This window comes from Haemorhous mexicanus, chromosome Z (genome assembly GCF_027477595.1).
Source record: "Haemorhous mexicanus isolate bHaeMex1 chromosome Z, bHaeMex1.pri, whole genome shotgun sequence".
Taxonomy (NCBI): Eukaryota; Metazoa; Chordata; class Aves; order Passeriformes; family Fringillidae; genus Haemorhous; species Haemorhous mexicanus.
The window spans coordinates 45,866,210-45,879,981 of record NC_082381.1 but is presented as its reverse complement, the minus strand read 5'-3'; the positions used below and the strand labels follow the sequence as shown (position 1 = coordinate 45,879,981).

Sequence of the window (13,772 nt, the reverse complement as noted above, 5' to 3'; positions counted from 1 at the left end):
TTTTTTATCTTGGTTTCTAGTTATAGTGAACAGAGAATAACATGGAATAAAAATGGACAAAATGAATTGGCCTTGCAAAAGGCCTTGACAAAGCATGCAGGCTCTAGGACAGAATATAAAGCCTGGTATTTGTATGTGTGACAGAGACAATTCTGGTTGATGCCTATATGAAAACTCCACTGTAACCATTATCTATGAAGGAGGTAGAATACTCTGATATTTTTTCTCTCTCATATCCAAAGAGAAGTCCTTCTTGGGAAAGTAAAAAAACCCCAAGTTTTCTTTCCTTGTTTTGTTTCTTTTATTCTGCACTGTGTAATTTACAAGACATGATGTCCAAGAGTATGGTTCTGTAAGATCACTGCTCATCCAATAGCTAGCAAATAGAAGCCAATACAATAGGAAGGAAGTATCATTACTTACTTGATGCTTATCAGATGACACTGTTTCCTGATCAAGCCATGAACAAGATGGCAAGGTTAAAAAAAAAACAACCAAAAAAACCCCCATATTGAACTCAGCTAGTGCATTCATTCCATTGTCAAAATACCTATTTTAAGGAACCAGATCCTTAGACTTTGAGAGTAAGGAAAAACTTACCATGAGAACTTTATCCATGTAGAATTCCCTGCCAGGGCTCCCATCATTGTATTTTGTATCGATGGCAAAACATAAGAAAAGGACATCAACAACCATTTCATAAATGGAAAGGAAGCAGTGAGCAACCAGGAATGCAAAGAGGCAGACAATGATGAGTGGCAGCACCCAGATGGTGTAATCTCGTTGGTAATTCAGCAACATAATGCCGGCCAAACCTGTGCTGCAGACAATCAGGACCTGAAGAAGAAAATGGTAGACAACTGTAATGGCAAAAGCCTTTTGATATTTTTTGTTTGGTTTGTTTGTGTTAAGACAGTATGCTTCTCGGTCTGCCAGGGTTAGAACTAGAGATAACAGATAGTAGGTAACAAGATTTTTACCTCCTGGATTCCCCATGTCCCTGAGGATAAATGACATTTAACTCATTTTTCAGCAGGTTCAAGTCAATTGTTACACATTCTTCATCACAAAGAGTATTTTTCAGAGAAAATTACATTTGTATTCTGCTGTCATCATTCTAGTGTTATACAATATTCCACTAAAAAACAACTTTATCCTGTCAATTACATAAACCTCAAAACCAGATGCCAAGCATCAACTAACACGCAGTTGGTTTTTTATTTGGGATGGAGGCAGAACTTAGGTATTAGGAGAACGGTATGTTTTTCATTTTGCTAGTGGAAACAACTTCCAAGTTGTTTAATATCTATTTCTTCTCCATACAGAGAAAGTAGATTAGAATTCACATGAGGCACTTCATGTAACAGTCTCTACAGAACTACACTATGTGTTAGCCCTTAACAGATATTCCACTGGGTACCAGTCTGGTTTTGGCAAAACCAAAAAGATAAATTGGTGGTGCCAATTAACTTTCTGAATATTTCTGTGTGTAATATTATGAATAGCAACTAAACACAATCATAAAATAGGTCAGCTTTCACGAAACTATCATATTGAACTGGTAGAGGAGATGCTGACAGTGTAGCATTATTTTAGCTGATACTGATTTTTATGTGCACTGTTCATTTGACCATTTCTGTCACCTAAACATTTTTCTAATGATCTGAGATGTCTTTTCAGGGAGTGTTTCCTAACACTTTTGAGATTCCTCAGTAAAACTTTGTTATGTAATTTCAGGTTCTCCAAAGCACTTACATATGTACCCTTATGTGTTTATTCCTTCTCATATCTTACTCACTTAATTACTGGATACAAGGTTCAGCCCACTGAACTTCTGATTTAACAGAAGTAGAGGGATGCAATAAGGAATACAGATCAGTCCAACCAGTGTCCAGGTACTGAGGCACAGGTGATTTAATTAATTTGGTATTAATTGTTTCAGTAAATTATGGCACTTCTAAGGATAGAAATAATTCACTGAATTACATTTCCACACAGTATATCTCCATTAGCTGGAAACCCAAAAGGCTAACTCATCACAGAAATTATTCTGATCTTTTAATTCTCACAGTAAAACTAACTTAGTTGCTTAAACTGGCAGTTCCTCATAGCAGGCTTCTATACTCTTCCAGTCTGATTTTGTCATAAAAGGTGATCAATGTGTCAAATTTTCAACATAAACCTAGAGAGTCCATACTAAAGAGAATTTAATAGAAAAGCTTCCTTTCCTTACAATTCTATGTCTTAACTACAAAATCAAAACCTTAGACTTTCTAATCACTTTTCTCTTGACTCCCTAAAAAATGCAAAAAGTGTCATAAACTTGAGCTATTCCTCTCTAGTCACTTTTACTAAATTTAAGTGGATCATCTGTTTATGCTCCCTATACTGGATGGTCCCTTCCTAACATGAAGCAGTTAGATGCAATAAAGTGCACACCAAGAAACGGGATTTTTAAGGCATTTTGAATTAGGGTTCAAGCCATTGCTAAAGAAAGATTGCTCCTACATAGGTCTGTAACAGCTGTATGCAGCAGACATACCTTTCCTAGAAACAGCATAAAATCCCCAACTGTGTTTATGGCAGCCACTCGCAAAGCGTTTTCCACTAGGATAACAAAGGCATCCTTTGCTGAGGTGCAGAAATTGGTGCTGTTGATAGCTGTGGCTGTATATGCATTCTGAGAAAAGAAGATTCAAGATTTATTCATAGAATGATCAGGTATTTCAGATGGAGGGTGGGAAAGGTGAGGGGGAAGATACAGCTTTGAGTAAGACACATTCATCATATGATTTTAATGAACAAAAATTCCCTTGAGAGTTGTTGAATCAAGCAATATGAACCAGCTGACAGAAGATTATATGAGGTAAAGAATTACTATTCTTCTCCTCTCTTGCTCATAATTTATGCATTAACAAGTTTGTTCAAAAAAACTCATTAAACAGATTTTGCAATTCATCTGCAGGAGGAGGTGAACAGTAGCATAGCTACAGAAATTAAATCGTTCCAAAAAAACCAATCTGGAAATACAAAAGAATCTGAGTGTCATACAAGTCAACCAAGATAATTTCTAAATACTTAACTAGACTGCATTCAAGGTTAGTGAGGACAGTTTTCAAGGATTACATTGAGGCATTTAAAATGCTTCCTTATGATTTTATTTTCTACATTTTCACAAATAAAAAAATTAACAACAGTGAAAGAGATGTTATATACAAGATATTTATGTATCTGGTATTTATTTATGTGATATTTATGGCCCATAAACCCTCTTTTACAAGGACTAGCTAGTGTGTTGCACTTTGCAACTCTTTTTCTCCTTTCTAGATGATGATGACGATTTGATGTTTTGTATAGTTTCTGCACTGTGAGAATCTTAAATATTACACATAGAAAAGCTTTATCCTCTTTTCATAACAAAAATATTTTGAAACTCAGATGTAGTTTGACTGAGTAGACAGACCTAAGAGGGAATGTCTCCACTAAACCACTAAACAAATTGTTATAAAGTTTAGAAATCATGTTCACGAAAATGAACATGGGCTATTTTTTAGTTCTTGTTTATATTCCAAAGATCAATGTAGTGATATGCAGTGCAATTTCAGTAATGAAGACAAGACTGAAGTTCTGTCATTCAAGTACACTTCCAAAGTACAATACATTATTTGTCGTCATCAGATTGCACTCTGGGAATATATATACTAATATCAGCCCTTACATAAAACTTAAATATGGAAAATCTTACCTGATTTAAATATGTCAGGCACTTTTCTAGACACCAAAGGCAGCAAATGCAGGCTTTAAGCATACAGCGAGCACAAGCGTTTTCCTAGAAAAACACAGAATGTGGGAAAACATAGATAAAGAGTTTTTATGGAAACAATATTCCCTTGCGTTGCAGTAACTAATATTCAGCCTGCTAACTTAAGCAATCTGTATCAGTCCCATGGTCTATAAAGTCTAAATATTCAGAGAATATGATGGTTTGGGTTGGAAGGAACTCCGAACACCACAGGCAGGGACACCTTCCACTAGACCAAGTTGCTCAAAACCTCATCCAGCAAGACCAAGAACACTTTCAGGGATGGGATATTCACAACTTCTCTGGGTAACCTGTTCTAGTGTCTCACCACCACCCTCACAGTGAAGAATTTCTTGTTACCCTGATCTATTCTGAAACAAGACTTCCATCCTCCCACATTGACTAAATAAACAGGTAAACGTATCAAGCCTTGAGTTTCGATAAGAAAATGGAATCTGTTTCTCTTACCTTTCCTTTGAGTTGTGTGTGAATATACATAAGAATCATTCGTGGTATCTTCACTAGTGTGATAATGAAAGACCCCTTTGCTACTGTTCCTAGGTGGTAACAAACAAGGCGATTAACAGATGCCAGAATAGGAGTAAATGGCAGATTTCTTTTCTCCCTGTTGAAAAGAGAAAAAAAAAAAAAAAAAGAAATAGAATGATCAGTATTTAAGTGGTATCATCTAGAAGTGCTACAAATTCTCAATAAAATAATGTACAAAAGGAATAAATTATCCTCATACTAGCTTTCAGGATATATTGCTCACTCCACCCTGACAATCTGTGTAACTCACAAATTTGTCTCTAATGCAGGACCAGGATTAGGAATTGGCACGTCATACTGTTGGGGACTGCAATGTTATGGTTTATGGCTTAAGCATTTTTATGAAGGACTTTTGCCTATTATAGCACAACTTTTTAACAAAAGCTGCATGGAAGACCACCACACCCTGAATGAGCCTCCTGACTGAGGCCCTGGACTGGAAGTTGATGGAGATAAGAGAAAGTGACTCAATTCTGGGCTGGGGAAAAAAGAATTCATTCATAGGAGAGTTAAGCCTCACACCTTTGGGGTGGAGACCACAGCCCCAGGGCTATCAGCTGCCAGACTTGCCCAGGCCCTCACACCAAAGGGTGGGGGTGGAAAGGAGAGGTTTTGGGCATGTGAAAATCCTCTGGTGAGAGGCAGTGAATGCCAATACTCTGCTGGGCAGACCCACCCAGCTGCAGTCACGGGGAAAGCCACAACTACAGGACATCCACGTGAATGACAGCAGATGTGGTGTCAAGGGCCATCAAAAGCTCCCCTCACAAGAGGCCCCCAGATATTGCACTGGAGCTCTGCAACATGATGTAACAAATCCACAGTGTTGCAAGGGACAGTGTCACACTTCCCCTCTAGGCCTTCCTACCTGGCCCAAATGTATATGAATCCAGTGGATTCTATACTTTTTGGGGTGCAGGGGACCGTCGCCACCAAGAAGACCAGATGGAGGGAAGCCACGAGACGTCATTGGGACCCTTGGAAGGATGGTATGTTTCCACCTAACCCCTGTCCCTCTCCCTGTTCTCCTCTATGCTCTTTTTCTACAGCTTTTAATTTATCAGATAAATATTCACGTTCACAGTTTAAAGCCATTATTCTTTTCTACCAAGAAACTAATTTATACATCTCTCTCAAAGGATAGCACTAATTAAACATTTAAAGAATGGCTCTTCTTCTTTATTGGAAATAAAAGCATGATAATAAGCATACTAAGAAACATGTGATAACATTCAAAACACAAAGGCTCTCCCTAGCTTGGGAGAGATGAGAATTTCACTCAGAAAAGAAAACAAAAGTAGATTCTTCATTCCAATATCTAATATCTGCATAATGTAATCCTGATATATTAATGATCAAAGCAGGTTTACCGTGTATTTTATTCCAATTAGCTTTTTGGGGAAGACAAATTTTACTCCCTGTTAGGCACAATCACATAAATTGCTTGAGTCTTATGCTCAGGCAACCCAAACACTTCCTCATTTTCAGGGCAAAGTCTGTAACACAAAACACTTTGAGGCCTGTTACTGCCTGAGTTAAAAGGAATCCATCTGGCTAAAGTGAATGAGCAGTGAACATGTATAAAACATTTCTCCATGGATAAACCTCATCTCATTTGATTTGGAAAGCTGTTCATATGCAAAATAATGGGTAAGTGCAAATTAATGCCTTTTCTGTTTTTACAAGTCACTTTTCAAATTACGGTTGTACCTTAAAATGCAAAAAGAAGATAACAGAGAGAAATGAGTATTTACTAACTTAAAATAAAATTGCAGTTATGGAATTATAGGGTATGGATGAAACTAAAATCATTCACCCTCAGGTGACAGGAAATACATAAACTTACAGATGAAGCATACACATTGCTAAGCAATCTATTTCAGTGCAGAGTTATTCTCTTTCCTCTGTATTCTCCTCATTCTGTACTCAGTCTAGATTAATTATTCACAAGATTACATCCCTGTAACATCTTGTAATAACTTCATAGGTGTATTTGATTGGTATACTGGAGAACTTCATCATTAATAAAATAACAAAACTTCTGACAGCACAATAAATTGATTCCTTGCTTTTGATGTTATTTTAAAGAGTAGAGCAGAAAAGGAGTCAAATGTAGCTCAGGTTACAGCCTCAATTAAAAAGACAAAGCAATTAAACATTTGTGATCTGAATCATGCACTTGAAAAATACCTCCAGACATTACTGAAAAAACTGATACACAATTTAGTTCACAAGTACAGCAATAAAATATGGAGCTTTAAAATTTTACATGAATTTTTATTTTTATATTATCTTGTTGGGATCTATATGTAAATTATTAATCTAATACGATCTTAAGTAATACTTTGAAGGAAAGATTAATGAAGTTTAGCGAAGCACTGTAAATAATTTAAAGGGCATTGTTTTGCAATTAAAATAATAATCAATTGCTTTCATTATTTTTTAACTTCTACAGATCTTACCAGCATTAATTATTTAGCAAAACAGATGACCTTCCAGACTCATCCTACTTTGTAAACAACCACCTATACCTGTAGAATGTGCACAGATTACAAGGCAAATAATACTTCAAGTCTTATATGTCATGAATGCCATCTATAAATGCCAAAACAGATAGTTCAGGAATTTACATTATTTAAAAAGGGTCAAGGCAATTTAACTGTTCCCTTGCTTTCCCAATGGACAGAAATATTCTCCCCATGTGTAGGCTACTCAAGATAGAGCTATCTAGGTTAGCCTTACCTTGTAAAATAGTATGTTACAACAGCCCCTGCTACTGTCATCTGCTGACAGGCTAGGATAAACTCGCTGATCCAGATGAGTCCTACTACATGGTACCACCACATGTATTTCAAAGGACCTACCATCCGAAATTCAACAAATCCTTCCTCATTTGGGACAGGACTACCTAGAAATGAATTAGGGTAAAAAAGAAAACGATGGTTACATCAACTTATAATGAAGGAAGCATATGTTATTAGCAGGTTATAACCAGTTACAGCAGAAACTCCTCTAGTTTCTACTCATATTTTTATATGCCACATTTAGGAAGATTGTTCTTAAGAAAGATAGAGCTTTTGAGACAATAAGTATAATAGTATTTGAAAAAAATACACTAAAAAAAAATTCCACAACTAACCACCATCTCATAACAAAAATTCATATAGTTAAACATAATGGAAGTCTGCTTCAGTCATTCCTAATTTGAGTTTTCTGCCTTATCAATATTTTTCATACAGCAGGAATCAGTATCAGCTCCTTACATCTAGATGTCAACATTAACAGTCACTTTTGTTTTCCCTATGGTAAGCTTTTGTAGCTTTAAAGCTAGTAACAGACATATGGAGCAGCCTTAGAAATTCTAAGTATATGATTTAATATATTCAAGAACTTATTGACTCTTTGTCTAATATGAATAGCAATATCATAGAGACTGACAGCATGTCAGAACACTCCTAAGATAAGCTCTATTTTGATGTGTTAATGCACAGTGAGATGTTTCATCTTATACAACAGTTACATGAACAGCTGATGAGATTCAGAAAAACACTGCAAGGAACTTTTTGTGTATAAAGTGCTTACCTTGAAAAGCACTGTTTTGACTTAGTACTGACAGCACCTTACCCTCATTCTTAGTTATGTTTTTATACTTACATATAAAATGAATGATTTCTTGTCAATAAGTTAACTATTGAAATAATTCTGGTTTTGGTGAACAAGGATTTGGCCTTATTTGCACAAACAGTTTAACTGATAATAATGATGATACTGAGTATATATAAGCTAAAAAGATAAAATAGCTTTTCCAAAATCAAGGCAGTTTGAAGGGTTCTGTCAGTTAACTATGATATCAGACTACATTCTCCTACAAATTTAGTGCCTGGGCAGTGGTCTGACTCAGAAAATGAAGCATAGGACTGAGACTTTCAGTGGTGACCATTTTCTGCACATAGCACAGTATGCAATGAAAACTAAAAATTCCATCAGTAATGAGAACAGGAAGATGTGAATTCTATTGCCTCCAACCCTTTGGTAAGAACTCAGGATATGAAAAATATTTATCTTGTATTACTGTGAAATAGCCTTGCGACTTGAAACACTGCTACTTTTGGGTCAGTAGCAAACAACATGTTTCAAAATTTTAAGACATTTAATAATGAATGACTGTCTCTGTTGCCTACTATGTACTGCAAAATAACAGACTTTTTAAAAAGCATCTGCTCTGGTGGTTTTTTTTTGCTGAAGTAACTAAGACTTGGACCTATGGGGTTGATTAATTCTAGAAGCTCTTGTCAGACCCTGAATACAAACAAAGCTTTCACCTTCTACATACTGAAGAACAGGTAGGAATTAGTAGTACATCGGCTGCTCTCAGAATACAGTGATTGATTCTGGAATAATACTGGACACCTAAGTTCGAAACAACTGAAAACTAAAATCACAATATTTACATTGTGGGATGCAGTAATTGCTTGCAATGGCCCTTCCCTTACAGTATACTCATCTGTGTGAGTACTGTCTGCAATACTTGGTGACTCGAAGTTTATGCTGTCTTTAACTTGTGTGTGAAATTAGAGGAAATTATTTGAAAAATTGCTATAGCAGTTTTATTATTAGCATCTCATGGTTTGCAGCAAGCCAACTTGCATCAAATCAAAAAGCCAGCCTAATACACAAAGTACCATGCTGGGAATGAAGACTCACATGCACAATAACCTGAAGTCAGTGAAGCAGACAGGAATAGAAGCACAACAAGTGGGCTTTTTTCTTTGAGATTCCCACTGGCTTTTTAGTCAACTCTGCTAGAAATCATACAAAAATGAAGTGAAAATTATTTAAAGTAAGTGACTGCTTACCTGTAGTACCAAGAAAAAGCAGGACTGTGATCCAGTATGTCCAGAAGAGGATAAGCACAAAGAATGTCCAAAATGGCTGGAAGACTAACAGTGGCAGGTGAATGAAGACCTTGCCAGCCACGTGGAACAAGGCAATGGTGAGAGCTACTCTTTTGCGCATAATTAACATGATCAAGAACAAGATAACCTAAAGGGGGAAGTTTCCAAATCACATTTAGAATCAAGATACTCTTTTGCACAGCTAGGATATTCAAACACACTAAATTAAAACATACTCTATCTATAAAATCACAAGATCAAAATGTAAAACCTCTATCAGCTTCTTCTGGTGATAAATTATTTTCCAAATTATATTTTTGACGAATTCCATTCTCATAATTATGTATTTGGAATCATCATCAGCCTTAAGCTGATGAGACAAGACCAGGTTCTATCCTCAATTATGTTTTACAAAGCAGTGAAATCAGCCAGTTTTAACCTTTAATTACCTTTAAGAAAGGTAATTTAAAATTTATATCTGACCATGGTGTGGTGGTCTTACAGGATGTATGTATATATGTGTATATTAACACAGGGAGTAAGACTTTAGGAGAAGGAATGGAGAGGAACTTTTGGATTAGGATGTGAAGCAACAAGAAGAACAGAAGAGGGAGTCTACAAATCCTGTGAAGTTAATCAAACATGGTCAGTTTCCGGTAGTAAATTCAGTGACTCTGAATTAACAGCAAGGCCCAAAGAAGATAGATTGGTTCAAATGGTGTTAGTATTTCAGTTCACAATGATTTAAGAACAACTTCTTTCAGAAGTAGGCTAAGGATTTTTAAATACACTGAAATGACTCAGTACTCTGAACTGAGAACCAAAGAAAAATCTCTTTGGATTGGCAGTCCAGTATCGTACCTATTCTTGGAAGTCCCTGTGGACATTTTACAGTAGATAAAAGTAGCTTCAGGCTTAGAAAGTCTCTCCTGACTCAAAATCAGATAATAGAGAACAGCTCCTAGAAAGTCTCCCCTGACTCATAATCAGGTGTTAGATAACAATTCCTAAAAGTTAAAAAAATAACATAATGAAAGAAAGTCACTTCCACAGAAATTGTGGCAATAAACTGTTCCAAGATGTGTGCAATACAATGCTTTTACCTGAATAAAAAATAGAGACCAACAGGAAGACAAGAGCAGAAAATAATACAATCATTAGCAAAGCATACCGTGAAGACTGTAGCTGCAATGGCATAGATCAAGAGAGCCTGAAGATTGTCTTTGGCTATTTGGGTCTCAAGAGCACCAGCAGACATTCGTTGTTTAGCATAGAGCCACCACAGGACTCCTGTACCACCTATGTTTTAGTGAGAAAACAAGAAGGATAAATAAATGAATCTTCTGTGTGATATAGACTACCTAGTCCCAGAGAAATAAAACAGCTCTTTCCTTTCAAGTCTAGTCTGGTATTGAATACTCAAGAGCACTGATGCTCAACCCAACAGGAACTTGAGAGGAGGTAGAAGTACCTAGTTCTCTTCTGTTGCCCTCTTCTCAAGTGAATATACTCTTTTCACAGTCTCACCATACTATGACCACTTAAGACTCTTGCAGAACCTTGACCCTGTGTTTTAGGGTAAACTCCATTGAAGGACTACTTCATGGAAAGCCCTAACAGTAAACAGCACAGCTCCCACTAGACAGGTAATAAAAGAACAAAAGAAAGAAAAAATAGTTTTGTGGTAGGCTGTATGTATAAATTTATTGGTGTGTACAATAATGCAGGGAGTAAGAATTTAGGAGGGGAAACAGAGACAGACCCTTGGATTAAGATGTGAAATAACAACAAAACAAGTAGTCTACCATTCCTGGGAACACTAATCAAAACAACATGCATCAGCCTGATGCTGGAAACCACACCTTAATGATAAGTAGCTAAACTTGCTTCAGACAATGCCTTGGACACTAGAAAAAACATCAGTAAAAGGCACAGGAGGCATATACAATGTGAGATACTATCTTCTCACCCCTGTTATGTTAATCCTAGCCTTATGGCCAGAAAAACATTCTCCTATTCTAGCTGCTTTTCCAAGGCAGAACTTTTCTTGAACACAGATCTCCAGCCCCTCAGGGAGATAACCTCTCCTCCCTGGTACATTTCTTTTCTCTTTTAATTGTCCTTTGTTCTGCTGGTATTTCTGAATCAAATGCATAAGCTAAGTAGGGAGGTTGGGCCAGATGAGCCTCTGTGTTCCCTTCCAACCTTACCCATTCTGTGATTCTGTGATTGCATGTTTTTGGTGAACATACTCTGTTCAGGACTAAAATGAAGAATGTTCTTTTGACACCTCCTAAACAAACAGTCAAGACAGAATAAGTAGTATGTGTCATAAAAGACAGGGTTTTATTCAATCCATTATTATAATGGATGAAACTTTTTAGAACATAGCAACAGATGCCAGTTATAAATTATTATAAGTTGTTCAGCTATTTCACTCAACATGATTACTCAGCTTCTGAAGAGAATATAAATGAAAAATAAATCCACATTTTGTGTTTTCCCTGATCATAGATTGTGAGGCCATGAGTCAGAAAACCAAAGTGATCCTGAAAAAAATATAGATGGTCTGCCAATTTTTTCCACCCACTGCAGTCTTGAATTGCAAGAATTAGATCACTAGTGATTCCTAATATGATTATTCCATTTTTTTCTTTCTGTGCAGTCATTTGTCCAGACATTTTGGAGTAGCTACTCAGTAATAAGTGTAGAAAACTTTAGTTTTATGAATTTACAAGCTAATGTGATAAAATAAGGCTACTTTCACACAAGATACATCATTTTGGAAGAGACAACCTTTGGTCATTTCCAAGATAGCATGCCTGGTGGCATTTCACATATGATCTGGGTCATGCAGGTGCTCCTGAGTCATACAGAAATACAAGGATTTAATTAGAATAGCTAGACAAGCACCTTTCCTTCCTCTCTTCAAAAACAGGTCCTAAAGAGCTATTCAGAGAACTGAAGTGCTTGATGAACATGTCAGAGTTGTAAATATATTCAGCTGCATAAGCAATAGTTCCCTTTGATTTCTTCATGCACTAGCCAAGGTGTGGGAGTACCAACAGACACACCCAGGCTTAGCTGCCTTGCTGACCTGTTTGGAGGGCAGGTTAAGAAGCAGGCAACATTTAGGGTTGTGCTACAAGTGCTGTGAGCAATCTCCTGCACTGTCACCCATGGGCTCTAGTGAGCTAGGCTGACATGAAGACTGACTGCCAAGCAGGGTGTGCAAATATTCAAGGAGCAATGTACTCTCTGAGAGAGACCTGCAATACTAAGGTGGCATTTTGGATGTGCGTCAGGAAAGGGACTCAAAAAAAAAGGCTGAAGGGAAATGCATGATCCAAGCTGTGTATGGAATGTAGCTGGGCTAAGGAAATGGAGCACAAGGATTAGAACTGGGCACTCAAAGTGGGAGACAAACAAGACTTACCGAGCGATCCCAGAATGACAAGAATTGTTAAAATCCAGACAAGTACTCTTGAAATGTACCTTATTATAACCATCAAAATCATGGACAATACTGCAAAAGAAGACAAAGAAAATAAGCAGACTAATTACTTCAAGTAGATATAGCCTTCCTAATTTTCCCACTGTACTAAGAGAACTGCCTTCTAATAGAATTTTTACAGACATTTCTTTTTTGAGGCTTACAAGCTCACTGAATAGATAGTTAAGAAAATTAGGCACCTCTACAGCTTCTGCTTTGATAATGTTGATTAAAACAAAGCCAGCATAAATACATTTACACAATACATTAAACACAAGACATAATGCATGCATACAGACAGAGATGTACTTAGGCAATGACCAAACAGACAGCAAGACATGACAGTACTTTGAGTCTGGTAACATGAGCACACCTCTAGAGGACCAGAGCAGAGTCTGAACTCAGATACACATGTCAAATCAGTGTAGTTAATATGGTATCTGTGTATTCCAGAATGTCATGCCAGTCATAAGTAAAAAAACTATACAGCAGCTAAGGCTAAGTGAGTGGTGTGTACAAGTACATATTCATATTTTAACATACACACATTTGTGTTCAGCAGTTACATGCAAGCCACTGGAACCCGGCTTTTTGAATCACAGTCTAACCCACTGTTTTAAAACAAATAGTTTGCATTTAACTATGAAATTATGAAAACTATTTTTAAAATTAACTATATGTAAATTCTGTACTAACTTCTGACTCTAACTGAACAGCAGCACTGCAAATCAGCCACTAGCTTTCAGATTTCAAAGAGTTTTCTACCATTATTACCAAATACTGATGCTGTCAAGATGTTACAGTAAACAGCTTTCAAGCTACACGCTATTGAAAAAAATACACACTGGTCTTTTGTGTGCATGTAGAAGGGGTTAATGGTATCTAGCATCCTCTTTCCATTCCTTTTCCCTTCCTTCTCCCCTGCCCTTTTTTTTAACCACAAAAGCAAACTGAAAACAAAGGACCCCTATATTTGATACAGCTTTGCAGTGTTTCTTCCTAAATAATACACCACTTATATGCATAGCTAATA

At 36.7% G+C, this 13,772-nt stretch overlaps 1 protein-coding gene across 5 annotated transcripts in view; it reads right to left on the bottom strand.

The window, feature by feature from the left end:
- SLC44A1 (solute carrier family 44 member 1) overlaps positions 1 to 13,772 on the bottom strand; it is a 98,746-nt gene that overhangs the window by 39,598 nt on the left and 45,376 nt on the right. For all 5 annotated transcript variants that reach the window (XM_059873563.1, XM_059873567.1, XM_059873566.1 and 2 more), the window contains exons 7-14: positions 12,683 to 12,772; positions 10,418 to 10,545; positions 9,208 to 9,394; positions 7,094 to 7,259; positions 4,271 to 4,427; positions 3,746 to 3,829; positions 2,543 to 2,680; positions 601 to 837 (exon numbers count right to left, since the gene is read on the bottom strand). In XM_059873563.1, coding sequence (XP_059729546.1) covers positions 601 to 837; positions 2,543 to 2,680; positions 3,746 to 3,829; positions 4,271 to 4,427; positions 7,094 to 7,259; positions 9,208 to 9,394; positions 10,418 to 10,545; positions 12,683 to 12,772 — 1,187 coding nt within the window. The remainder of the gene's footprint in view (positions 1 to 600; positions 838 to 2,542; positions 2,681 to 3,745; positions 3,830 to 4,270; positions 4,428 to 7,093; positions 7,260 to 9,207; positions 9,395 to 10,417; positions 10,546 to 12,682; positions 12,773 to 13,772) is intronic.